The sequence below is a fragment of the Siniperca chuatsi genome, linkage group LG1 (genome assembly GCF_020085105.1).
Source record: "Siniperca chuatsi isolate FFG_IHB_CAS linkage group LG1, ASM2008510v1, whole genome shotgun sequence".
Classification (NCBI taxonomy): Eukaryota; Metazoa; Chordata; class Actinopteri; order Centrarchiformes; family Sinipercidae; genus Siniperca; species Siniperca chuatsi.
Genome location: NC_058042.1, coordinates 34,375,494 through 34,400,568, shown reverse-complemented (window position 1 = coordinate 34,400,568; position 25,075 = coordinate 34,375,494). Strand labels below are relative to the sequence as shown.

The window sequence follows — 25,075 nt, the reverse complement described above, 5'->3', positions numbered from 1 at the left end:
TACCCACTACGGTTGAAGCGGTATACCAGTTTCACATTATATCATGGTATGAAAACTGATGGTTATCATACCATGTACATTTGCTTATCTACGGTATTGAATTCTACCATATTACTGTTAGTGAAAAATATATATTTCAAGTTTATATCAAGTTTCATACCTACAGGGAATCCATCCGGGCCAGACGCCTTACTGCTCTGCATGGAGTTTATTGTTGTACTATTTGCTGATTTGATATTAGGGCATCAATAAATGCTTGATTTTCCAAACAAATCTTAGAAATTTCGATCATCATTCGACCATCTAGGAAAGCCTGAATCTCAGGTGCATGAGTGGATGTCTGTGAGGTGTATAGTTTGGTGTAGAATGATTTAAATTGATCATTTATAATTTGATGATATGTGGATGTTGAGCCTGCTGAAATACGAATTTTTAGGAATTGCACTGCTCGCTGCCACTTGCCTGAGTTGATGACGCAGCAATTTACCTGCCATGTCACCATGCTCATAATACATTTGTTTTGTTTTAAGCATGAGCTGTTCAGTTTGTTTGATGGAGGTTATCAAATTCTGTTTGTAACACTAACGTATTTTCAGTTGTTTGGGAGTGGTTCCCTGAGCTAGTCTGTAATCTATGTCTGATATCTGTTGTGCTAGTTCTGTGAAGCACCTAGTTTGTTCTCTTTTTTCATGAGCAGCGTATGAGATGATCTGTCCTCTGAGGTAGGCTTTGAGTGCTTCCCATAAGAACCACTTAATGCCAAATAGCTTTCCCAATACAATAATAAACCTACCCTTATTGTCTGGCAATACTGTGGTTGATAAACAGAAAACCTTTTCTTATTAATATAGCTGCACCTCTAGATCTTTCATCACAGTTAGAATTAAATACCTGTTCTATGCAACCCTTCTTGAGTTTGGTGTGCTCATTTGTCCGGGGGTGAGTTTCCTGGAGGAACATGATGTTTGGCTCTCGACTTTAGGTCTGCTGCATTTAATATGATAATTGTATCCCATTAATGTTCCAATAATGAAAAGAGTTTAGCCTAAAATTAGAGAATTAGCCATGGTTATGCTGTACTTTAAAGTGTGAATATGTAACTAGTTGGTTGGATGAAAATATGGTTAAGGTCCCTAGCATGACGACAAGTATCCTGTATGTACTAAACAAATATAAAACCAACTGTCAAAAAATAAATACAGAAAAAGCACAAAAACAGTGGCCTTGTGTTCCCATGCTGACCTGTCCATAACAGGAAGGTCACTCTAGCCTTCCCTAACTTCAGGCTAAATCCCCACATAGGTTTTTAACTGGTTTACCACTAAGCTAAACTAAACTCAACTAAAGCCCCCAGATCCTGGCTCATGAAACAATTATTTATATCAATCATTTTCTGTATGCAGCTGTAATAATATTCTGTAGATGTCTCCTCCTGCATTCGGAAGATCCGCTCCTGGTTGCTGTGTGTAATTCGGAGTTGGGCCAGAAAGAGGATGACATACTTGACAACCTCCAGTTCTCAGAGCTGTTGTCTGAAGTTGTTGAATCCTGCCCGAGCTTTGGCCACTCGTGCAGTGTAGTCAGGATAGATGGATATGGTCATCCCATCCACTTCAATCCGCTGTTTTTCTTGTAGGATGTTGGCACATTCCTGTGAATTGTGCAGGCAGGCCACAATGACGTGGGGTGGGTCTCCCTGCAGTGATCGGTAGGCTCCCAGTAGTGGTGCTTCTGTCATACTGAGTGGTGGTAGAACAGCTGCCTTGGCTCTCCGGTACTCCTATTTTCCTAATGTTGTTCTTTCTCGACCTTGACTCCAAATCCTCACATTGTTCTGTAGTGACCCAGTCAGGACAGTGAGCCGGTCCACCTCAAGCCACTGAGTAAAGATGTCATCCTTGCATGGCGACAGGCTCTGCTCCATTTCACTAATGGTGCCTCTTATGTTGGCTAACTCTGTCGTGATTGTCCCCTGGACTTTAATTCAGTCCTTAGCGTATTAATATCAGTTTTGATGACCTCTTTCCAATTCGGTTCTGATCTCAGTTTTCATGATGTCTCCAATGTCTGTACGCAGCGAAGTAAGCAGCTCACGCCTGAAGGCATCTCTAGTTAGCTCTGTGGGTACATGGTTTGTGGTTTTGTTTCCAGGGGAGCTAGGCCTCGAGGCCGTTGTGGCGGAGCTTCTACCTTTTGACTACTTGCCAACCATTCCTTCTAAGTTGATTACTTTTCAAACAATAGATAGATCAATGGAAAGAAAATAAACATCAATTCTGTATCGAAAGGTGCCTTTGGAAACTTATTTAAGTGAGAAGTTGTGCGGCGCTCAGTAGATAGCTCCCCTGGCGGCCCCCCAGTGGAATGCTTTTAATGTGAACTAGCAGCAGTAGTAAATGTTGGGTTAGCATTAGCAGTAACAAAATACAGTTCTAATACAGCATTAGGAGAGTGAACAGTAAACAGTGAGGTTGTTATCGATGAGATAAACATGCATCATTTCCTCTGAACCCCTCGTGCCTAGGTTGGCAATTTAAATCCAGCACAGAAATGGCGGACTCCACTACTAGCAATGAGACCTATTACAGAATGTAAATACATTGAATAGCTATAGCTGAAAAAAATAACCATAAATAGGGAAATTATGAAATGAGGGTTTGATTTCTTGAAAATCTTAAGGATTATTTTTACACATGTAATTTATGGAAAACAAACACCATCCTTTTACAGAACTACATAGTGTAAGTGATCACTTCAGTGTTTCATAAAAAGAGGAAGCCTGTGGTGTGGTTTTCTGTTGGCCTTTAGGATCACTGGGTACAAATAAGCATAATATACATTTCCAATACTTTATTTTAATAAATTCAAAAATATAATCATGCTATTTTCAATACTTTGTTGTTCTGGATTACTCATCTAAAGTGTTATTTAGTTTGAAATAGATACAGGAAGTGTTAAGTTTGTGTTAACAGCATAATGCAGTAACAAAACTTTAACAGGGCAAATGAGACTGGATCAGAAAACAAGGAGGTAATGAGCACCTTGATAATAAGGTCTGTAATGAGTACTTTTTTTTAAAATGGCCTGTAACGAGTACTTTGATAACATGATCTGTAATGAGTACTGTATAGTATAGTATAAGAATGTCACGCAGTGCCAAAGATGGAGGTTTTATTATTATTTTATCTTATTTCTGTGGTCTGTACTGTGCCAAAAAGTTGAAATAAAAAATAAGTTCCAAATAAAAAAAGGAAAACAAGGAGGCTTCATACTAAAATATGACGAAATATACTTTTAGAAATAAAGGCCTATCTCTAATTTAAACTTGCTTTAAATAAAGGCCTTATACCCTCTGCAGTTGAGGTAAATAAAGGCCCTGGCCAAATTTATGGTACATAACTAATATATACAAAATCTATGTATGTATCTTACAGATACATTTTGTTTTGACAATTGAAGTATTGAAGTAGTTGATATTAGATTATCGGTATAGCCTAAGCCTTCTCATCTGGATAATGGCACCACTGATTTGAGTTATTCCATTGAGCACTGATTTGTAATTTACTTGTAGCAGTCTCCTGTCCAGCATGTCCTGTCCTGATGGTTGTGTGTATGGTTGAGTGCAGTAGTGAAAAGTAACTAAGTACATTTACTCAAGTTTTTTGAGGTACTTGTACTTTACTTGAGTATTTACATTTTCTGCTACTTTGTACTACTATTCCACTACAATTCAGAGGGAAATGTTGTACTTTTTACTCCACTACATTTATTTGACAGCTATAGTTACTAGTTACTTTTCAGATTAATATTTTACATTAAACACAGATGATAAGCTTATAAAATACAACACATTTTTAAAAATTAAACCAGTGCTTTCCAACCTTTTTGGCTAGTGATCTCTTACAAGAAAACTGTCTGGTTGGGGCCCCTTGTCACATTTCAGATATCTTTGATTTGTTAGCAGTTCTACCAAACAGTCATTTCCCCTCTAAACTTAAATCACTTTAAACTTTAATCAACTTTAAATCACTGTTAGAGGCACACACAGAATCGGACTCAGCATGTAGGGAATTGTGGAGAGCTAAAAGTCTCCATTGAAACCACTGAATGAAATTCTATTAGGTGGTTTCTTAAGGTCCTCAAGGCTCCATAACCCTTGATTAATTGCTGTTTTTCTTTAAAGATTATTTTGGGGAAATTTGCTGTGCCTTGCTCTCTGTATATTTTCCTGCTTGTTTGTCCTTTGCAAATCACATGCCTGATTAGTTAAAATGGCCTTCATATTTCATCGTCGAACCAGTACCTTAAACATCATGCCCCCACCAACGCAGTCCCTTGCATTTTTCATTGCAGTGCTGTTTTTGGTCTGAACGCCCAGCTACGATGGTGTCAGAGAAAAGGTCATTATTATGACCCTCTGATGTGATTTAGGGATGTCTGATAGTCTTATCCCACCCCCTGTCTGATATCCCACCCCATTGATACTAAATGTAACATTAACGTAAAGTCCTTCATATTTGCACATCTGTGAACCCTCCACAGCAAACTTAGTAATACTATGCACATTGACTTATCGTCTGTATTATTATTATTATTATTATTACTATTGCATATCTGCTTACCCTCCACCGCAGACACCACTCATCAAATTAACGTAGTTCTGTATGTCTGTGTATCTCCATCTGTCCATTTGCACATTTCACATATTCTTTATATTATGAACATTCCCTATTCAAAATGTTGTACATTTCATTCTCTTTGTTCTAATCACTGTACATCTTCTTAAACTATAGAATATATATTGTACATATTATTGTAAATTATAATAATAATTAATAATATTTTATATTACCGTTTTACGGTACTTTTACGGTATTTTCTCCTATTTTGTATATTTTGACTGTTATGCACCACAACACCAAGTCAAATTCCTTGCATGTGAAAACCTACTTGGCAATAAACCTTCTAATTCTGCAACACATTGCAAGACAATACCTTTGGTCATCAGTGATCCTATCTCACTGTGAGACATGTTCACCAACAGCTGATTTAGAGCCGAAAGGCTGCTTCAAAATTCTGACAGAGTAAGAAATTTAGGACCAAATTCTCACAAGATGACTGCTGCTATGACGCACATATACAAACCAACTAAACAGAATACAGCATGAAATGACACAGAATACACTACCTGTTGTGCCATTGTAAACGCTCATACATAATATGCATCTAGATGCCACACTGGTGTGTATGTATTTGATGAAGTTGGAAAAACTTGTGTCAATGGCCAGGGCTGTTTTTTGACATTCATCGCACAATCTGACATGCTTCAAAATTGATATTGTACAGTTTGACAGAATGTGACCCAGATTTTAGTAGACCATCTCACACATACAATTAACCAGAAAGATTGCTGTTATCTCTGCGCACAGGGCCCTTTAGAGTTATGTTGAGTTGTAGAGTGTAAGATAAGATATAACTTTATTTATCGTGAGGGAAATTGTTCTGCAGCAGTTGCAGTACAAAGTAGGAACAATGTAAATATAAATATAAAATATCAATAAGGTGGAAATCCAAAATATACACAATGCCAAAAAATATAACCAGGTTAATGGTAACGATCATAAAAATATAAACTGGTTAACGGCAAGGTGCAAATCCAAAATATACACAATGCCAAAAACATTAACAGGCTAACTGTAAGGATCACAGATATGTATGAGAAGTGACATATGTATGTACAATATGAAATCTGAAGTTCAGGTAAGTGTTTATTGTGTAGTTATTTTAATTCTGTTTTTGTTTGTGTTCTTTTGAATGTTCTTGTTCTCAGGTCTCAGAAAAGAGATCTTAATCTCAGGGTTGCACAATGAAATGAAAGTTGTAGCCCCCATCACGCTCAGTTCCATATCATTTATTTATGGTGGAGTGTGAAGGATGAGGTGGAGTTGAGGAGTCTCACAGCCTGAGGAATGAAGGTGATCTGTAGTCTAGTGGTCTGGCAGTGGATATTTCTATATCGCTTGCCAGATGGCAGCAAGGTGAACAGGCTGTGGCTTGGGTGGGTATTGTCTTTTAGTATCCTTTGGGCTCTCTACAGGCATATCACCTCATCGATATCTTGGCCCAATGATGTTCTGGGCGGTTTTAATCACCTGCTGCAAAGCCCTCCAGTCCTGGGAAGTGCACATCCCATGCCAGTTTGTAATGTTAGTCAGGATGCTTTCTATTGCTCCTTTGTAAAAGTTAATAAGAACTTGGCATGCAAACTTTTATGTTTTCTTAAGAAATACAACTGTTTCTGACCTTTCTTGTCCAGAGTGGAGATGTGTGATGACCATGACCGGTTCTCTGTGATGCTCATTCCCAGAAACCTAAAACTGTTCACCTGCTCCACCTCAGCACCACTGATGTAGACAGGGTTGTGTGTCTTTGCCTCCTTTTTTCTAAAATCACCGATCAGCTCCTTGGTTTTGCTGACATTGAGCAATACAATGGTCTCTGTGCACCACCCTGCAACATGGTTTCCTAGTCATATGAAGTCTCATCGTTGTTTTAAATCTGGCCGATGATGGTATTGTCATCCGCAGACTTTGAAACAGGGGTTGCAGTCGTGTGTGTACAGCATGAACAAGAGAGGGCTGAGCACACAGCCCTGGGGTGCTCCGGTGGACATGCAGGTAAAATAGTTCTGAGGTCTGTTTTGATTAAAATCGCCACCTGCAATAAATCTACCATCCGGTTGTTTTGTCATATGACTGCTGATGACTTCATACAGTCCCTGTAGTGCATTTTTTAAATTTGCATCTAGGGGAATATAAACAGCAGCAACAAAAACAATTAAAAATTCAACATCTAGAGAACATTGTCCATCAACTTTGACTACATTTGAGCACCTAGCATCATTATAAACAAAGAGTTTGCCTCCCCTCGTCTTACCGGAGTCTTGCGTTCTGTCAGTGCAGAACATGGTCCGCCCATTAAGTGCAATAGCTTGATCTGGGTTGTTGCGGTGGAGCCAGGTCTCTGTAAAGATGAGGACCGTCTCTGTTTTCCCGTTGCTGGGTTAGCCTGAGTCTTATTTTGTCCATTTAATTTCCTGCGACTGGACATTAGCCAAGATTAAGCTGGGTAGTAGAGTAGCCTTAGGTCCAATCTGGGTTAGCTTAGCTCTTATCCTGGCTCTCTTCCCCCTCTTCCTGGCGCTGTTGCACCACTTGCATTGGCGTTTGGTCCGGATGATCCGGCAGATGTTGTGGCAGTGATTGTCTCATTGCACTTAATCCAATTACTGGTATTTATTAGGTTGGCAAATTTTCACTACCCATGACCAAAATTAACATGTATAAACATCAAATTTGATGGGAATATGAGGAGACAACAATATGCTTGACCATGAGACACAATGAAGTGACACGATTCAAGTTAATGACAAGAGATTTAATATTGGGCTGGATGTAGCCATCAAGTTCTTCAAAGAACTCCAGCACAGAGAAGAGAAGGAACAGAGAAACAGAAATATATAAACATTACAGGTCGGCAAGTGTGGAGACACAATGGGGCAGCACACGGTCCGGATTTTGCTAACAGACAGCCTGCAAGAGGAAGAAAAAACAAAACACATGAGCACATCGCTTTTGGAAACACTGCCAGGTTGTTCAGTTGACTACAAGCTGTGAAGCAAAAGCATTCTAACACGGCCCTATTGATAACCAGACCAGCCAGGCCAAACGTCACCACAAGCGGTGTGACCGAAACAGGAAGAAAGGAAAGAGAGGCGGCATAATGTCCTGTCCTGGCTAATGTCCTGTCGCAGGAAAATAAAATGGATGAGACTCAAGCTAACTCAACAATGGGAAATCAGAGACTGCTGTGCCCTCATCTTTACTGAGACCTGGCTGCATCACAAAATCCTGGATGAAGCTATTGCACTCGACGGGCGGAGCTTGTTCCGTGCTGACAGAACACAAGACTCCGGTAAGACGAGAGGAGGCAGTCTTTGTGTTTACTTCAATGATGCTTGGTGCTCAAACGCAGTTAAAGTGGAAGGACATTGTTCCCCAGATATGGAATTTTTCTTGTTAAGATGTTGACCATATTATCTCCCCAGAGAATTCACCAGTGTTTTTGTTTCTGCTGTTTACATTCCTCCAGAATTCAAAAAACGCACTTCAGGAATTGTATGAGGTCATCGGCAGTCATATGACAAAACAACCCGATGGTGTTTTTATTGTAGCTGTTGATTTTAATGAAACAGACCTCAGAACTATTGTACCTAAATTCCACCCACATGTCCACATCCCCACCAGGGGAACAAATACCCTAGTCCATGTGTACGCAAACATTTCTGGCAGCTACAAAACCAGAGTGTGGACAGATGAAGCTACAGCATCTCTATCTAAATGACTACTACCCTGTGGCTCTGACCCCTATTCAGCCACAACAGAACAACAGCCTGGACCCTTACCAGTTTGCTTTCAGAACCAACTGATCCACAGAGGATGCCTTCTCCACTGCCCTCCACTCAGTCTTCAAACACCTTGAAAACAACAACACCTACATCAGAATGTTGTTTGTTGACTTCAGCTCAGCAATCAACACAGTCTCCCCCATGAAACTTACTGGGCACTCTGGGCTTGAGTACCACACTCTGTAATTGGATATTGGACTTTCTTCTCTCTTTCTTCTTATGTATGTTTTTCGGTGGACTACTACTACTACTGCATATTTTAATCTACAGAAACAAGTCAAATGTTAAAACTTGCTCTTCATGAACATTTATACTTCTATTCAACTTTTTTCTATCATTTATACTTAGCTTCCAGCTTTTCTACCATTGTATTTCAGCTCTTAGCTTATTTAGGTAATGCAGTTCAGCTTCCAACCAGTTTTCCAACTCCCAATTCTACCGGTTTTACATTTCAGCTTCAGTTTTTGAGCAGTGTAGTGTGATACATTTGAGGTTTCAGATTTTTCAGGCAAATTCAATTCAGATTTCTGCTTTTTCAGCAGTGCTTTGCGATTTATTTCTGCTTTCAGCATTCACATGCATTTTCTGCAGGAAATGCAATTTTCTAGTTACACATTATGTTTCATAATGTTCCATAAATCAGAGAGTTGTAATGATTGTAATCCGCAGAGAGACAGTAATCCAGAGAGAAAGAGAGAGATTAAACAAATAGTGCAGAACAGAGCTGAAATGGTGGCTGGAGCCACCTCAGCACCCCATGACCCTGTTGTCCATTTCTCGACATGAGGTAAATGAGTTGTAAAGCTTGATTGTAAGTAAGTAAAATTTTATTTTTATAGCACCTTTCAAAACCTACGTTAGAAACTGCTTTACAACGGGATAAAAATAAAGAACACACACAAAACAGAATAGGGTACATGACTGAAGCACAGAAACACTTAGAAAAGAGATGGGTCTTCAGCTGTGACTTAAAACACACAAAGGAGTTTGCTTACCAGACTCCCAGGGGTCTCCACAGCCTGGGACCCAGAACAGCGAACACTCGGTCCCCTCGTGTTTTCAGTCTTGAATGAGGTACAACTAGGCCTTGTTCAGAGGACCTGAGAGGCCTAGCAGGGGTATAAGGCATTAGTAGTTCACTAATATACTCTGGAGCAAGATTATTTAAAGCCTTATAAATGAGGAGGAGGATCTTGAACTGAATCCTCGGAAGCCAGTGTAGTGACATCGGAACCGGGGTGATGTGAAAGCGATATGAGGTTTTGGGGAGTTATCTAGCTGCAGAGTTTTGGACAAACTGTAACTGGGCAACTGCATCTTGACTTAGGCAGGAATACAGAGCATTACAGTAGTCTAAGCGAGAGGACACAAAAGCATGGATAACCATTTCCAACTGCTGTAAGTTAACAGAGGGCATTTTGCAATATTCCTCAGGTGAAAGTAACAGGACTGAATAACTGTCGTGACGTGTTTGTCAAATTTCAGCTGGTAGTCAAAAATGACCCCTAGGTTTTTGTAGAAAGGTTTTCTATTTGTAGCCAATGAACGAAGTGTTTGAAAATGTTAGAAGAGACCTGATCTGGGGCGAAAACCAGAACTTCAGTTTTACTGTGATGTAGTTGAACAAAATTATGAGACATCCAGTTACTAATTTCAGCCAGACACTTGTGCAGAGTAGTTATATTTGAGAGATCACTGGGCCTAAGGAATAAGTAGAGTTGTATATCATCAGCGTAGCACTGATAAAACACAGTCGAATTGACGGATCAAGTGGCCTATATATAATGAAAATAAAATGGGTCCTAGGATTGGCCCCTGAGGCACCCCACAAGTCAAAAGAGCACAGGTGGACACCTTATTATTAATAGATAAAAAAGTTTAGTGTTACACCAGATATCCCAACCCATTTTTCTAGCGGATCAACTAGAGTAGCATGGTCAATAGTGTCAAAGGCTGCAGACAAATCTAAGATAACTAAAATAGCAACTTCACCGTGGTCTAACTGCATAAGAATGTCATTCAGATGACCCTTAGTAAAGCTGTCTCGGTGCTGTGTTTGTGACGAAAGCCTGATTGGTATTTATTAAATATGTAATTTTCTTCCACCAGTTCTAGAAGTTGCTTACAGACCAATTTTTCTAAAAGGGTAGCTTAGAAATAGGTTTGTTTGTGGTGATGAGTTTATTGAAATAAGCAGTTTGTGCATCCTTAATTTTTTGATTCAGCAAGGTCATTAAGTCTTTCATTTGATTATAATGGACAGGCAGCCATGTGGTTTTCCACATACACTCTGCTTGTCTACATTGTCTTTTCAAAGAGCGGATGTCATCATTTAGCCAGGGAGAAGAATTGCTGTTAGAAACTGATTTGGTCTTAAGGGGGGCAGCAGCTTCTAGAGCAGACATATCATTAAAGTGGTTACCTATGTCATTAATATGTGAAAAGGATGACCCACCTTGATCCAACACAGAAAAAGTGGAAGAAAATGTGGCTATAGACTGACTGTTAATGTGGTGACATTTTATGGTGCACTTCTGGGCTAGATTGCTACAGGAAGAAAGGATGTTCTGTGGTGCATCATGGTGGTAACAGTCAACTGCTGAAGGTGCTGCGACCAGCATATTGTGGAGAGGGTGGCAGTCATTGTCCTGATGCGCCGCAGTTTGCGCAGCATCATCCTCTCTGACACCACCACCAAAGAATCAAGCTCCACCCCGAGGACAGAGCCAACGTTCCTGATGAGCTTGTTGATTTTGTTGCCGTCAACTGCCCTCTCAATACTGCCCCAGCACATGACAGCAAAGAAGATAGTACTGGCTACCACAGACTAGTAAAACATCCTCAGCATGGTACTGCAGACATTGAATGACTGGAGAAGAAGACTTAAAGGCCTGTAAGAGACAACATTTGTATCATCCCTGTCTTTTTTCAGTAGGAGACAAATATTTGCTTTGTAGATTGTGTCAAGGGAAAATGATGTTGCTAATTGAGTTATTCATCATTCAAAGCATAAGCTGTGCTATTCTTTCTAAGTGAGCTTTGTAAAATTTGATGATTAATGAACGAATAGCAGCTTCTTTTTTTAAGTGTGAATGGTTAGTCCAAGTCCTGCCTTGCAGCTGTACTGTGAATGGGCATATATATTGTATCACTAAAGTTCATAATGTCGAAAGTGGTAGCTGGTAAGTGCTTTTAAAATTTCAAAGACCTATCATTAATTAATTTGTTTACGGTCTGTGATCAATTGACCAGAACTGGAAGAAATTTTATAAATAGCCCTGCGAGCCTGTACGGCCTTTAATTGTCTTGCCAACAATCAGCTTCATGAGTTTCCAGCCTGTGAATATGGTTGTACTCATACTTAGGCTTTGAAATAGAGTGGAGAGAATCCTGAGATCCATATCCACGGTAATCCAGACCCACGGTAAGCCTCTTCCAGTGTGGGGAGCTGTGACTAAATTACAACTAGATTAAGATTTACACTGATAAAGCATCAAACAAAGAACAACGTTTATCAAAGGATATATGATAGCAAAAGTTTAAATAGGAATACTGTTCATTCACAATGTAATCATTGAGTCAATCAAGTCTGGTCCCCTAGGGCAGTTCATTACGAGTTGATCATTTGAATCATTTGTGATGGAGCAGAGAGAGATCTAAAACATGCAGGACAAGGGGTACTCCAGGAGAGGTTTGGGAAACGCTGCCCTAGGGAATTCACAAACCGTTCAGCATCAGCAGGAGACTGGACAGCAGAGGAGTTGTAAGCTTGGCTGGGCACCAGCTTCTCGTGACGTCTTCCTCACGTGGCTCAAGAGCTCTGAAAAAGATGACTACTCCATTACAACGCATGAACACCCCCAGGAAAGGTTGAAAGAAGAAGACGGCTGAGTACATCTGCATCAATATGTTGAATTTGATACTAAAAACACCTGCTCAGCCCTTTTACCTTAAGTTTTCAGCTTATGCGTTATGCCTTGGCTCTTAGCTTTTGGTAACATCATATCACTAAAACAGTCAGGTAGATAGGTCAGTGGAAGACAACAAAAGCAATAGAGTGAGTATTATAACAGTGAATGAGTTTGAACAAAAACAGGAAAAGTGCTCCTTTTTTTGTTTTGCAACTACCCTTTTAATATTATTGGACCAAAGACCTCTGTGCAAGATACTGTACATTTTTATGAATTAATGATCATTGAGATGACTCATTTGTTCTTGTTTTTATGATGAGGAAGATAACCTATATGTAACCTGAATTTATTTTATTTTGGTTATTATCCTTGAAACTGTGCTCAGATGCTGCTTCTGATGTTGTCTTAAAAAATCTAGACACTAAACCTAACTTTATTTTTCTTGCATATTATATTTCTGTGTCACAACCAAGTGCTTTTAGGTCAATTGTGTATTTGTATTAGCAGAACACCCAACAGTATGTTTTTATTTATTTATAGTTTAATTTGCATCTCGTTAACCCATATTACACAAATTGCAACAGTGTCTCACTTGCTCATTGTACTGATGTACTAATTCCATTTTGCACATGAATCCTTAAGAGATGAAAACATTCACCACACATCTTGCTGGAAAGCCTTTATACTCTAAGAAAGTTTCATATGCCATCATTTTATATAGAAAATTTGAGCTAAATACTGTTACATACTATTGACATTTTGAGTCCAAGAGTGTTAGTTTTAATATTTTCCTATATAATACCAATATCATTGTGTGGTATGAGTTCAGTGTCAAGTGCTTATTCCACCTGCAACCATAGGCTATAACTCTTTCACAGTGTGCTCTAATCCACTCAGCTGTATTGTAGTTCATGCCATGAGAGCATTCTTTAATAAGGTGACCAAGTTCTCGGCATATGCTGCTAACAGAACTACAGAAATATGATGTGTTCAATCTGCAGCATGCTGCCAAAAGCTCCATATGATCCCATTCCTCCTCATAAATACTCTTTTTAACTCCCATTTGACCCCTGTTTTCCCTCTGTGCTGTCAGGCCCTGGGGAGGAAATGGGAGCCAGGGCATCATTGGTGGAGGGTCTGGGGTCCGGCTCTGCACTGGTTCATTCTGCCACTCTGGAGAACATCCAGGCAGCATATGAAGATGGAGAGGAGGAGGCTGCCAGGGAGCTGATCCAACAAGCCTGCTGCGTGGAGTGCAGCGCGGGCACACCTCACATCGATGGCGTGAGTACACCCATATACATGACAGTCACATTGTCAACTACACCGCTTGTTGGGCTATGGACATCACTGTAAAATTATGTGTTATGCATGGTGGAAACTAGGGTTACAGTGATATGCTGGCAAGTCTTTACTTGGCTTTTATGGAAAGAAAAAAAGTGTTTACTTTGATTATATACGTTACATAGTCAGTGAGTGTGGTACAGTACATTACATTACATTTATTTAGCTGACGCGTTTATCCAAAGCGACTTACAATAAGTGCATTTCAACCATGTGGATACAATCCAAAAATTGCAAGAATCATGCAAGTATATCAACTTCATCAAATATGCTGAACTGCTTTAAGTGCTACATTTAGAAACAATAAGTGATAGAGAAAAAGTTTAGTTTTTTTTTTTTATTGGCCAAGGTGCAGTCTCAACAGATGAGTTTTCAGTCTGTGATGACAAACAGTTGTGATTTTGTTGAGCGTTGGCTGGGCCACCCTCGTAGTAAGGGAGTAACAAGCCGATTGTTAGTAGCAGAATGTAGTGGACGTGTATGGTTTGATTATGTCCAGGATGTAGGATGGGCTTGAGCCATGGTAGGCAAGTACTAGTGTCTTCAATCGAATTCCAGCAGCCACCGCATAACTCAGAACAAGATAATAACAATTAAAAGGATCTATTTGATTCTGAAAAAGTTTGTTTTAACATTTATAACACATAACACAGAAAGTAATCGGAAAAGCTGGAAACGAGCAGAACGTTAAAATAAGAGCCACGAATGAAGTTTAGAACCATAAAACAATTGGGCTACTACTTTCATATTAACTAATTACATCAATAATGTGCTTGGCTATTTAAGCTTCACAGTCAACGCAAGTGACCTCTGTTCTCCATGCACAATTTCCACACATGGGTTTGCAGCATTTGCAGCAGGTGTCGGGTGTTTTGTTTGCATCTTCTCCGAACCTGGCACTGCCACCGTTTTCGTGTCTGCTGCGGTGGTTGCTTCTGCTGCTGACTGGGACCTTGTGCCAACTGCCATGCTGCCCCTTTTCCCTCCATGAACGCCTCTCTCAACTCCTCTGCCAGTTGCTGCATGAACTTCCTCCATGCTATCTTGCTGCTGGTGCACTCCTTGAAGAGGATGTGGGCATTGATTTCAGCCAGGTCGAGGATGTTATAGAAGACAGCCACTGGCCATCTACGCGTACCGCCTTTCACAGAGTATGCCCTTGCCATCTGATCCAGGACGTCCACGCCATATTTGGTGTTATTATAATATGTGACCGACTCCGGCTTTTCCTTCGGCCCATCAGTAATGCCCATGCTTGTGTGCACGGAGCTCAGAATGCACACATTCTTCTTGCTTCGTTTTCTCCAGGGTGCAAACAAAGCTGGACTTCTTGCCCTATAAGGTGGTGGCCAGTTTGAAAGAAGTGAAGAAATTATCTGTAGTAATATTTCTGTAGTAATATTTGATTCCATATTTAAAGGCTGCCCAACTCCATGTTTTTTGCTCCCTGTGCTCCACGGATATATAGCAGGGCTATGGAGGCTTTCAGTTCAGCGTTCAGTGTCAGGTCCCATGAGCTGTCACCACGGTGCTGATATGTCTCAGCCACAGTGCAGTCCCTGATGTGTTTCAGCATGCCATCATCAAACACACAGAGAAAGGCGTGAGCTCATCTCCGATGTTGCGCTTCGCGTGCGCTGTGGGGCCAGCAGCTCCAGTCAGGACATTTTGGCTCTGCCTTCTCCCTGGACGTTCAGTTGACTGAAGGACCGTCCACACTGTCCCATCCTTCCCCTTTTCCACAGTGGCCTCCGGCCGAGATGACTCCAAGGGCGGGCTGAGCACTCCAGTTGGCTCAAGAGCAGGTACTGGTTCGGGAAGGCCTAGAACAACAATAATAACCTAATAATAATAATAATAGCATAATCTATATCTATAATATAACTAGCGCAGGGCAGCACAAGACAGGACAGCGGTGCATAGAGGAGCGCAGGGCAGCCGAGCTCACCTGGAACGTCAGCCGTGAACGGAACATCTGGATCCCTAGTCTTCGATGAAAGTAGCAGCCTCTTTTTCCTCGGTATGGACTCTGAATCACTCTCTGATGAGGATGAAGTGTTTTCTTGCATTTTCTAAAAGCTCCTTATAAACTCCAACCTAGGCAATTACTCAGTTTCTTAAATTATTGTGCTGATAGCCAATTTAGTCTAATAATTTGTATTTGTAAGTAAATTACCATATGCTAATAGCACTCGAGAGCGCTAGCGACGTTTCTTTGACGTTCCTATTTGTATAACAAAGTGCGCGAAAATAGAACAATAGAATAGCGCGAAATTCAGTGCGGTCAACATGACCGTGTATGGCTGAAATAGGTAAAAATGATCATATTTTCTTTGCCTTTTGTGTAATTTATATGAAACCCATTGTAAATAAAAATACAGACACTTTTAGGAAAAGTCACGTACCAGCAGGATTGTATTTTTTAAAGTTATTGCACATATAAATTTCAAAACGGTCAAAATGACCGTCGTGGCCGTTCTAGTGTTAAAGTTCTGCATTAATTAAGGGCGTGGTCGCTTTGAGTGACAGGTGGGGGATGTAGGTGCCATCACTGCTAATGCTAGCCACCCATCACCTTAGCTAGTCACCGAACTTGACATCTGTGTTTCTGCTTTTTGGAGACTTTTTCATGAAAATATCTGAAGAATAATATGGCTTGCTGTGCGGTTAATTGTACCAACAGACCGTCCTAGAAGTCTGTGCTACAGTTTTTCTGGTAGGTGAAATTCTAGTACTTTATATGTTAGCAATAATAAGCAGGTATATGTGTGGTCTGCGCTCACCATACATGGCTTGTTAACTAATTAGCCAGCTAATAAATTAGCCTTGGGTTAGCTAATGATGCTAACTTAACGGGAGACGTAACGTTAATGTAACGTTAATGCAAGACTTGGCTAGGTACTGTAATTGTGATCAGGGAGGGGAGCTGCTGCGGACACTGAGTAGAATAAATGGCTGCACCTGTACCTCATGAGGACTGGAGGTAGGACTACGAAGTGTTGAAATGGAGAGAGTTGAGGTGGGTACGCTGTTCTAGGGAGTGGCGCTTAGTGCGGGTAGATGCCGTTCGCATGCTGATTAGGGGTGCCGGGGGTGAAGACAGGTAGCTGGGCTGTAGGGCGAGGTTCCTGAGTTAAGTAAGGTTAGATTAGTAATATTAGGACATGTGATGGCCCCTGCTTAGTCTACTTGTGTGTGTGCTTTGTCAGTAACTGTGTCTTCCCATGTTGTCTTGAAAGGTGCTAGAGACCTCATTGCAGTATCAAAACAGATCTGGAGCAGCTGGGCCCAGTGCTGTACAGGATATAAAAGTCCCAGCTTCCATCGTGGCTCACTCTCTTCCCTGTCAGCACCCTATTGATTTGCTTAGTATTTTGTTTTACTTTAACTCCACACACATCCACATGAACACTACTGATTTCACTGACTAACACACCTCATATCCAAAGTATAGTTCTTTCTTTTTTTCTTCATTACAATAAATAACTTCTATTTATTGGTATTTAGTGTCCTTTCCCGTTTTTCTCATGGCCTATGGGCTAGGTTATGACAGACGCTTATATGTTGCCTAGGCCAATGTTATGTGTAAATGGTAAATGGACTGTACATGTATAGCGCCTTTCTAGTCTTCCGACCACTCAAATTGCTTCACACACTACATATTGCATTCATACATTCATACACTGAGGGCAGAACTGCTCATCAATCATTCACACACACTCCCACACCTCGGGAGCAATTTGGTGTTCAGTGTCTTGCCCAAGGACACGTCGACATGTGGGCTGAGGGAAGCCGGGATCGAACTGCCGATCTTCCGAATGGTGGACGACCCGCTCTACCAAGTCACAGCCGCCCCCTGTACTCCATGGTAAAGAGGTTGAAGGCATCACTTGTTTCACAAGACATTAAGATTTTGCCAAATTATGACACTGGGATATTATCCATAGGTTCTATCATTATAATTACTTTACACATTTTTTCATTTATTTCAAGTGTACTTAAGTCATGCAAAACAACTTGTAAATTTGCAACCTTTAATATTGATGTTTTCATGAATGCAAGATATGATTTTAATTAGTTAAACTGTTGCTTGTGTAGTGGTACATTTTAGTTATATAAATTGGACTAATTATACTTAGAGTTAAAGCACATTCTTAAAAGCTGTCATTCATCAGTTTCCTATGTTAATTGGAAATAGAGTGGTGATCTAAACTTTTAACAAAATAATAGTTAATAGTTATAAATGAAAATATTAAGATGGTATTTATAGGTTAGCATTTCGAATATATCTTAGCAGAAAGGAAAAAAAATGACAAGATAATGGTATGTGCTGGTTTTGTTTGGACATTTCTGTAAGACAAATGTGGAACATTCACTGACGAAAAACAATTATCTGCACACTGAATAGTTTTGAAGCCCTCTAGGAGGTGTCATTCATTTGCGATGTCTGAGAAGGTCTTGTGGGTATTGCACAGGTACTGTGAGGCTAATACTGTATAGTGAGGCAAAAGTTGGCTGATTGTTTCTTTTTGCCTCACAATATAAGCCTCACAGTACCTGTATATTTGCTTGAGGAACACGAAAATGTAGGCAATATTTAAAACTATAAATGTAAAAGTTAACACATTTATTAAAATAACATCAACAGACTGGGCTATGCCCAAAGAGCTGCAGAGTCCATGAGGTGGTAGAGGGAAAAGGGTGGGATTGTAGGAATGAGGAAGACCAGAGGTGGTAACAGTGTTATGGCTACTGATTGTATTAATTATCAACCATAATGAACATAAAAAATAAACATAAGTCATGACGGTCAGGGCTATGTTTACTGTAGGTGTAAAATAAATGTGTCCTGAAGCCCAAATTCAAAAGCAGTGACACTGCCAACTGTAAGCAGTTGACTGCATTTGGAGGTGGTCTTTAAGGCAATAAGATGCTGTACTTAAAAACATAATTTCCTCTAGGTGTGAAATTAACTCCATCTTTCAAAAATAGCCCAGGACTGTCATGTCTAATGTGAGGGTGCTCAATCATAACACCATTTAAGCTACAAACAAATGTAGCTATAATACTGTTGACAAATTTCCTGGCCTTGTCGAGCTTCACCGGGTTGGCACCAGCCTTCCACCGGCACCTTTCGGATCACTGACAAAAACATGATCTTCATGCCAGGGTGTTGGAGGTGAAGCTGGTGTAGGTCCTCCATCATGTTGACCAGCTTAATGCTGCTGACCTACCCGTGTCGTTGCCTGAAAGACTGAAAGAAATAAACATCTTGTAACAAATATAAAAATGCCTCTTTCTTTCTCAACAGTCATTTCTCACACAGCGCTGTTGGCAGCACTACACAAATCGAAATAGCGGTGTGGGGAATTACAATCTATTAAGTTATGCATCCGCACTGAGAATCGAACTGCAGATTTTCTAATTTCTTGTTTGGTATAATTCCTTAATGCAGCAATAATAATTATGACTATGCAATCACATGTACAGTGGTGTGAAAAAGTGTTTGCCCCCTTCCTGATTTCTTTGTCACACTTAAATGTTTCAGATCATCAAACAAATTTAAATATTAGTCAAAGATAACACAAGGAAACATAAAATGCAGTTTTTAAATGAAGGTTGTTATTTTTAAGGGAAAACAAAATCCAAACCCACATGGCCCTTTGTGAAAAGTGATTGCCCCTCCTATTAAAACATAACTTAACTGTGGTTTATCACACCTGAGTTCAGTTTCTCTAGCCACACCCAGGCCTGATTACTGACACATTTGTTCTCAATCAAGAACTCAATTAAATAGGACCTGCCTGACAAAGTGAAGTAGACCAAAAGATCTTCAAAAGCTAGACATCATGCCGTGATCCAAAGAAATTCAGGATAAATTGAGAAAGAAAGTAATTGAGATCTATCGGTCTGCAAAAGGTTATAAAGCCATTTCCAAAGCTTTGGGACTCCAGTGAACCATTATCCACAAATGGCGAAAGAAATGGAACAGTGGTGAACCTTCCCAGGAGTGGCCGGCCGACCAAAATTACCCCAAGAGTGCAGCGACGACTCATCCAAGAGGTCACAAAAGACCCCACAACCACATCCAAAGAACTGCAGGCCTCACTTGCCTCAGTTAAGATCAGTGTTCATGACTCCACCATGAGAACGAGACTGGGCAAAAATGGGCTGCATGGCAGAATTCCAAGACGAAAACCACTGCTGAGCAAAAAGAACATTATGGCTCATCTCATTTTTGCCAGAAAACATCTTGATGATCTCCAAGACTTTTGGGAAAATATTCTGTGGACTGACGAGACAAAAGTTGACAAAACTTTTTGGAAGGTGTGTGTCCCATTACATCTGGCATAAAGTAACACCGCATTTCAGAAAAAGAACATCATACAAACAGTAAAATATGATGGTGGTAGTGTGATGGTCTGGGGCTGTTTTGCAGCTTCAGGACCTGGAAGACTTGCTGTGATAAATGGAATCATGAATTCTGCTGTCTACCAAAAACTCCTGAAGGAGAATGTCCAGCCATCTGTTCGTGACCTCAAGCTGAAGTGAACTTGGGTTCTGCAGCAGGACAATGATCCAAAACACACCAGCAAGTCCACCTCTGAATGGTGGAAGAAGAACAAAATGAAGACTTTGGAGTGGCCTAGTCAAAGTCCTGACCTGAATCCTATTGAGATGCTGTGGCATGACCTTAAAAAGGCAGTTCATGCTTGAAAACCCTCCAATGTGGCTGAATTACAACAATTCTGCAAAGATGAGTGGGCCAAAATTCCTCCACAGCGCTGTAAAAGACTCATTGCAAGTTATCACAAACGCTTGATTGCAGTTGTTGCTGCTAAGGGTGGCCCAACCAGTTATTAGGTTTAGGGGGCAATCACTATTTCACACAGGGCCATGTATGTCATATGGTGCGTAGTGGTATGTGGACCCAAATGCAGATGACCAGGAAGCAGTATGAGGTGAAGTAACCAGATGGCTACAGTGTTTATTGGGGTTGATGGTTTACAGGCAGGTACAGGCAGACATACTGGTAGGCAGACAGTGCAACAAACAGGCAAAAGGCAGATAGGTTACTGGCTGGTAGTGTTGGAAGCAGGGAAGTGAGTCCAAGGTGGCAAAACAGTTCAAATAGGGAGCAGGCAAGTTACAAAATCCAGGATCCAGCCAAGGTCCAAGGGAGACAAACAATCCAAAAACAGAACTCACGGTAAAACTGCCGGGGAACTGGGCACTGGAACCAGGTACAACAAAAAGTGCACCAAATGGCAACACACACAGGTCAGGAACACTCACAAAACAGGAACAAAACTCAAGGCAGGTATAACACCATGTGTAACAACAATGACTCAACACTGAAAGACAGAGACACGGACTAAATACCCTAGGGGAGGTGAGACAACGAGACAGAGGTGCAAACAATTAAGGAAGGGCAATCAAAACTGGAGGGAAAACAAAGTCAGGAAGTAAAACCACAAGACACACAAGGGAAGGGACTACAAAATATAACAGGAAATGAAAACCCTTAAACTACCACAATGTAGGTTTGGCTTTTGTTTTCCCTTAATAATAACAACCTTCATTTAAAAACTGCATTTTGTGTTTACTTGTGTTATCTTTGACTAATATTTAAATTTGTTTGATGATCTGAAACATTTAAGTGACAAACATGCAAAAAATAAGAAATCAGGAAGGGGGCAAACACTTTTTCATACCACTGTAGGTAACTTAAAGTTAGCTTATTATCGTTAACTTATTAAAAGTAATGTTATAATCAAGTGACATCCAAATAAATGACTCGCCACCAGCTAGCATTAAAATTATACATTCTCTAAAACGGTGGACAGCCCACTTGCCACACAGAATTATATGCGCACTTACTGCACAGCTTTATGTGCGCATTGTTTGTGGTATTTTACAAGACGAAGTGAGCATGCACATTTGTGTTTATTTGCCGTGCTGTGCTTGTACTTAACCATACGCGCCTTGCTCTGCGCTCTATATATTTTGGTCCTTTGCCAATCACATGCCTGAGTGTGGGAGAACTTGGGTGGGTTGAAGACCAGCTGAGCTGCTGGATTCTGGATGAGCTGCAGAGGTCAGATGGCACATGCAGCTCACCAGTCAGGAGCGAGTTGCAGTAGTTTAGGCACGAGAATACGAGCCTGGACCAGAACCTGTGCAGCCTCCTGGGTGAGGAACGGATGTATCCTCCTGATGTTATGGAGGATGAATCTCCAGGAGTGGGTTGTCCCAGCAATGTTGGCAGGAGGACAGTTGGTCATCCAGTGTCACACCCACGTTCCTTGCAGTATGATCCGAGGACACCACAGAGTTCTCAGTGGTAATGGAGAGGTCATGGATGGGAGATGCCTTCCCTGAAAGGAAGAGTAGCTCAGTCTTATCAAGGTTGAGCTTCAGGTGGTGAGCAGACATCCACTGAGAGATGTCAGCCAGACACGCAAAGATTCGTGCTGCCACCTGTGTTTCAGACCGAGGAAAAGACATAATTAGTTAAGTGCATGGGCCCCAGTAGTTAGGCTGCAAGGTTCAGACACAGATTCTTTCCAAGTTGCCCTGTAAGTGCCATCCTTGAGGTAGAATGTAAACAGAGTGCAGAGCCTGAGACTCCCAGTTCTTGGAGGGTTAAGAGGAGGATCTGGTGGTTCACCGTGTCAAACACTGCTAAAAGATCCAGTGGGATGATGACGGAGGAAAGGGAGGCCACTCTAACAGTGTGAAGTTCCTCTGTGACAGCAAGGAGGGCAGTCTCAGTTGAGTGGCCTGAAACTAGACTGGTGGATGTCAAGTAGGTTGTTCTGGTGGAGATATGCAGAAAGGTGAGTGAAGACAGCACGCTCAAGTGCAGGTCTGTAATTCTTTACATCAGAAGGGTTGAGGAGTGTGGGTTTCTTTAAAAGGCGGTTCAGTCAAGCAGCTTTTACAGTGTTAGGAACGCAACCAGTCGTCAAAGCGGTATTGATGAGGTGGGTGAGGAAAGGAAGGAGGTCGGGCGCAATAGACTGAAGAAAGTGAGAGGGGATAGGGTCAAGAGGGCAGGTGGTTGGGTGGTGGGAGGTAACCAGGGTTAGTACTTTATTGTGAGAGAGGGGTGAAAAGGTAGTTGGAATAGGAGATGAAGAGGTGGATATAGGACAGTACACTCTGTTAGATTGGAAATGAGAAATCTCTTGTGAATCTTATATGACTGTATGTATGTACAGTATATGTATCTGGTAATTAAAGGTACAGTCCATGATCTCAATGTAAACCAAAATTCTAAATACAAGATTGGAACATGCACTCACTTGGTAACAGGTTTTTAATTCAGGAATCAAAGGACCTTTCACAACAAGTCTGACATGAAATTATAGTCTGCTATCTAAAACTAAAAAAATAAATGAATAAAAAAACTTGGTGACATTGGGGATCTAAAGCAGTAGTTCCTAAACTGGGGATCAAGACCCGCAAGATATATCTAAGGGGTCTATAGTAACTCTCTAACAAAGTGTATGTGAAAGAAAATAGTAATAACTAAAGCAAAGAAATAGAAGACTGGCTGGTGGAGGGTAGGACTTATCATGAAATTTTAGTTGACGGTTAATTGTGATGAACAATTTAATTGTCTTTTTCTGTTCATTTTATGCCATACATCAGTACTGTTGTCTTTGGCTTTGCAACTAGGCTTAAATCCATGTTTATTTCATTGGCTGCTCATCGAAATGATGTGGCTGTCTGCAAAGGAGTGTCAATTAATCTTCAAATAGTTTGCACATGTGTGCGTTCTGAAATGTTTCACCTCCCGCTCTGCTGCACATAGACTAATTTTAAATAGCTTATTCTAAAACTGTTGTGTAGGCCTACCTAATGTAACGAAAAAGTGGTTCAAGACAGTTAATTAATATAGAAGGATGCTTGGGTTTAGTTAATATACAACAGGGAAACACAAAGCCATGTTTCCATCCAAGCATTTTTATTTAAATGTTCTAATTAGAAAAGCTGGATGAAAGTGGCAAAATTTAACAAAACATCCACAATATCGTTACAAGATTTTACACTCGCTTGAGGTGGGTTTTTTCCATTTAAGAGTTTATGCATCAAATAGGCAATGGAAACGCGTTTGCAGAAGCACCAATCCCTCGTCGCTGCTGGATCGCAGCCGCCTCCTGTCCCGGTTGGACCGCAGCAGCACCAATCCCTCGTCACTGCTGCATCGCAGCCGCCTCCTGTCCTGGTTGGACCACAGCAGCAGCCATCCCTAGTCGCTGCTGGATCGCAGCTGCCTCCTGCCCTGGTTGGACCGCAGCACGCCGCAGAACCGTCTGCTGGGTGGCAGCACACCACAGAATTCTCTGCTGGATCGCAGCTGTATCCTCCTTTTCTGCTGGAGTGGCAGGCTCCGGGTTCCCAGACATCACTGGTTCTGCCAGCTCCTCTACCAGTCTCTCCATCGCCAGCTTACTGTCCTGCTGTCCCGTTGCTGGCCCCCTGTTCTGCTGTCCTGTTGCTGGGCCCTGATCTGGTTTGCCGGCCTCCAGAGGGGTCCCGCCTTCACGGCTGGTCTCCAGAGGGACTCCGCCTTCGCGGCCGATCTCCAGAGGGACTCCACCTTTGTGGCCAGTCTCCAGAGGGACTCCGCCTTCGCCGCCGGACTCCAGAAGGGTTTCGTCTTCACCACCAGCCTCCAGAAGGGTTTCGTCTTCGCGGCCTGTCTCCAGAGGGACTCCGCCTTTGCGGCTGGCCTCCAGATGGTTTTGATCTTCGTCGCAGACCTCATGAGGTCCTCAGCTCTGCACATGTCCAGCCCCTGGGCCATCCACCGAGGTCCTCAGCTCCGCACGTATCCAGCCCCCGGGCCGTCCGCCGGAGGTCTACCACTTGGTCCTTTTCCTTGGTCCTTGGCCTGTACCTGCCTGTAAACCACATCACCTCCAATAAACATGGTAGCCATCCGGCTACTTTACCTCATACCGCTTACTGGTCATCAGCCTTTGGGTCCACATACAGTATTACAGATGTGATTGGGCCTGACAGAGATGAAAAACTGAAAATAAACACACAAGAATCTTATTTGACTACAACACTAGCTGGCTGCTTGCTGGTGCTTTTCAAACAAATAGTACCAGCAACTAAACTAGAATCAAATCAAAAAGTCTCTTTTCTGCAAACTCACTTTTTGTCCATTAGGATTAGGTACTTGAGATCATAAAAAATGTTTTTGGAAGAGTTCCTGTGATCAAAAAGGGTTATACATTATGTTTCTTCTTCAGAGGAACACATTTTTCACAACCAGAGAAAAAATATTATTTGATAGGATGAAAACTGTTAGCAGAATAGACAATAGAGACAGTGA

The 25,075-nt window shown here is 41.3% G+C and overlaps 1 protein-coding gene across 6 annotated transcripts in view; it reads left to right on the top strand.

Moving 5' to 3' along the window:
- The window catches only part of lrrk1 (leucine-rich repeat kinase 1), a 161,972-nt gene that overhangs the window by 9,823 nt on the left and 127,074 nt on the right, over nucleotides 1-25,075 (top strand). For all 6 annotated transcript variants that reach the window (XM_044189476.1, XM_044189499.1, XM_044189486.1 and 3 more), the window contains one exon: nucleotides 13,472-13,662. In XM_044189476.1, the coding sequence (XP_044045411.1) occupies nucleotides 13,472-13,662 (191 nt within the window). The remainder of the gene's footprint in view (nucleotides 1-13,471; nucleotides 13,663-25,075) is intronic.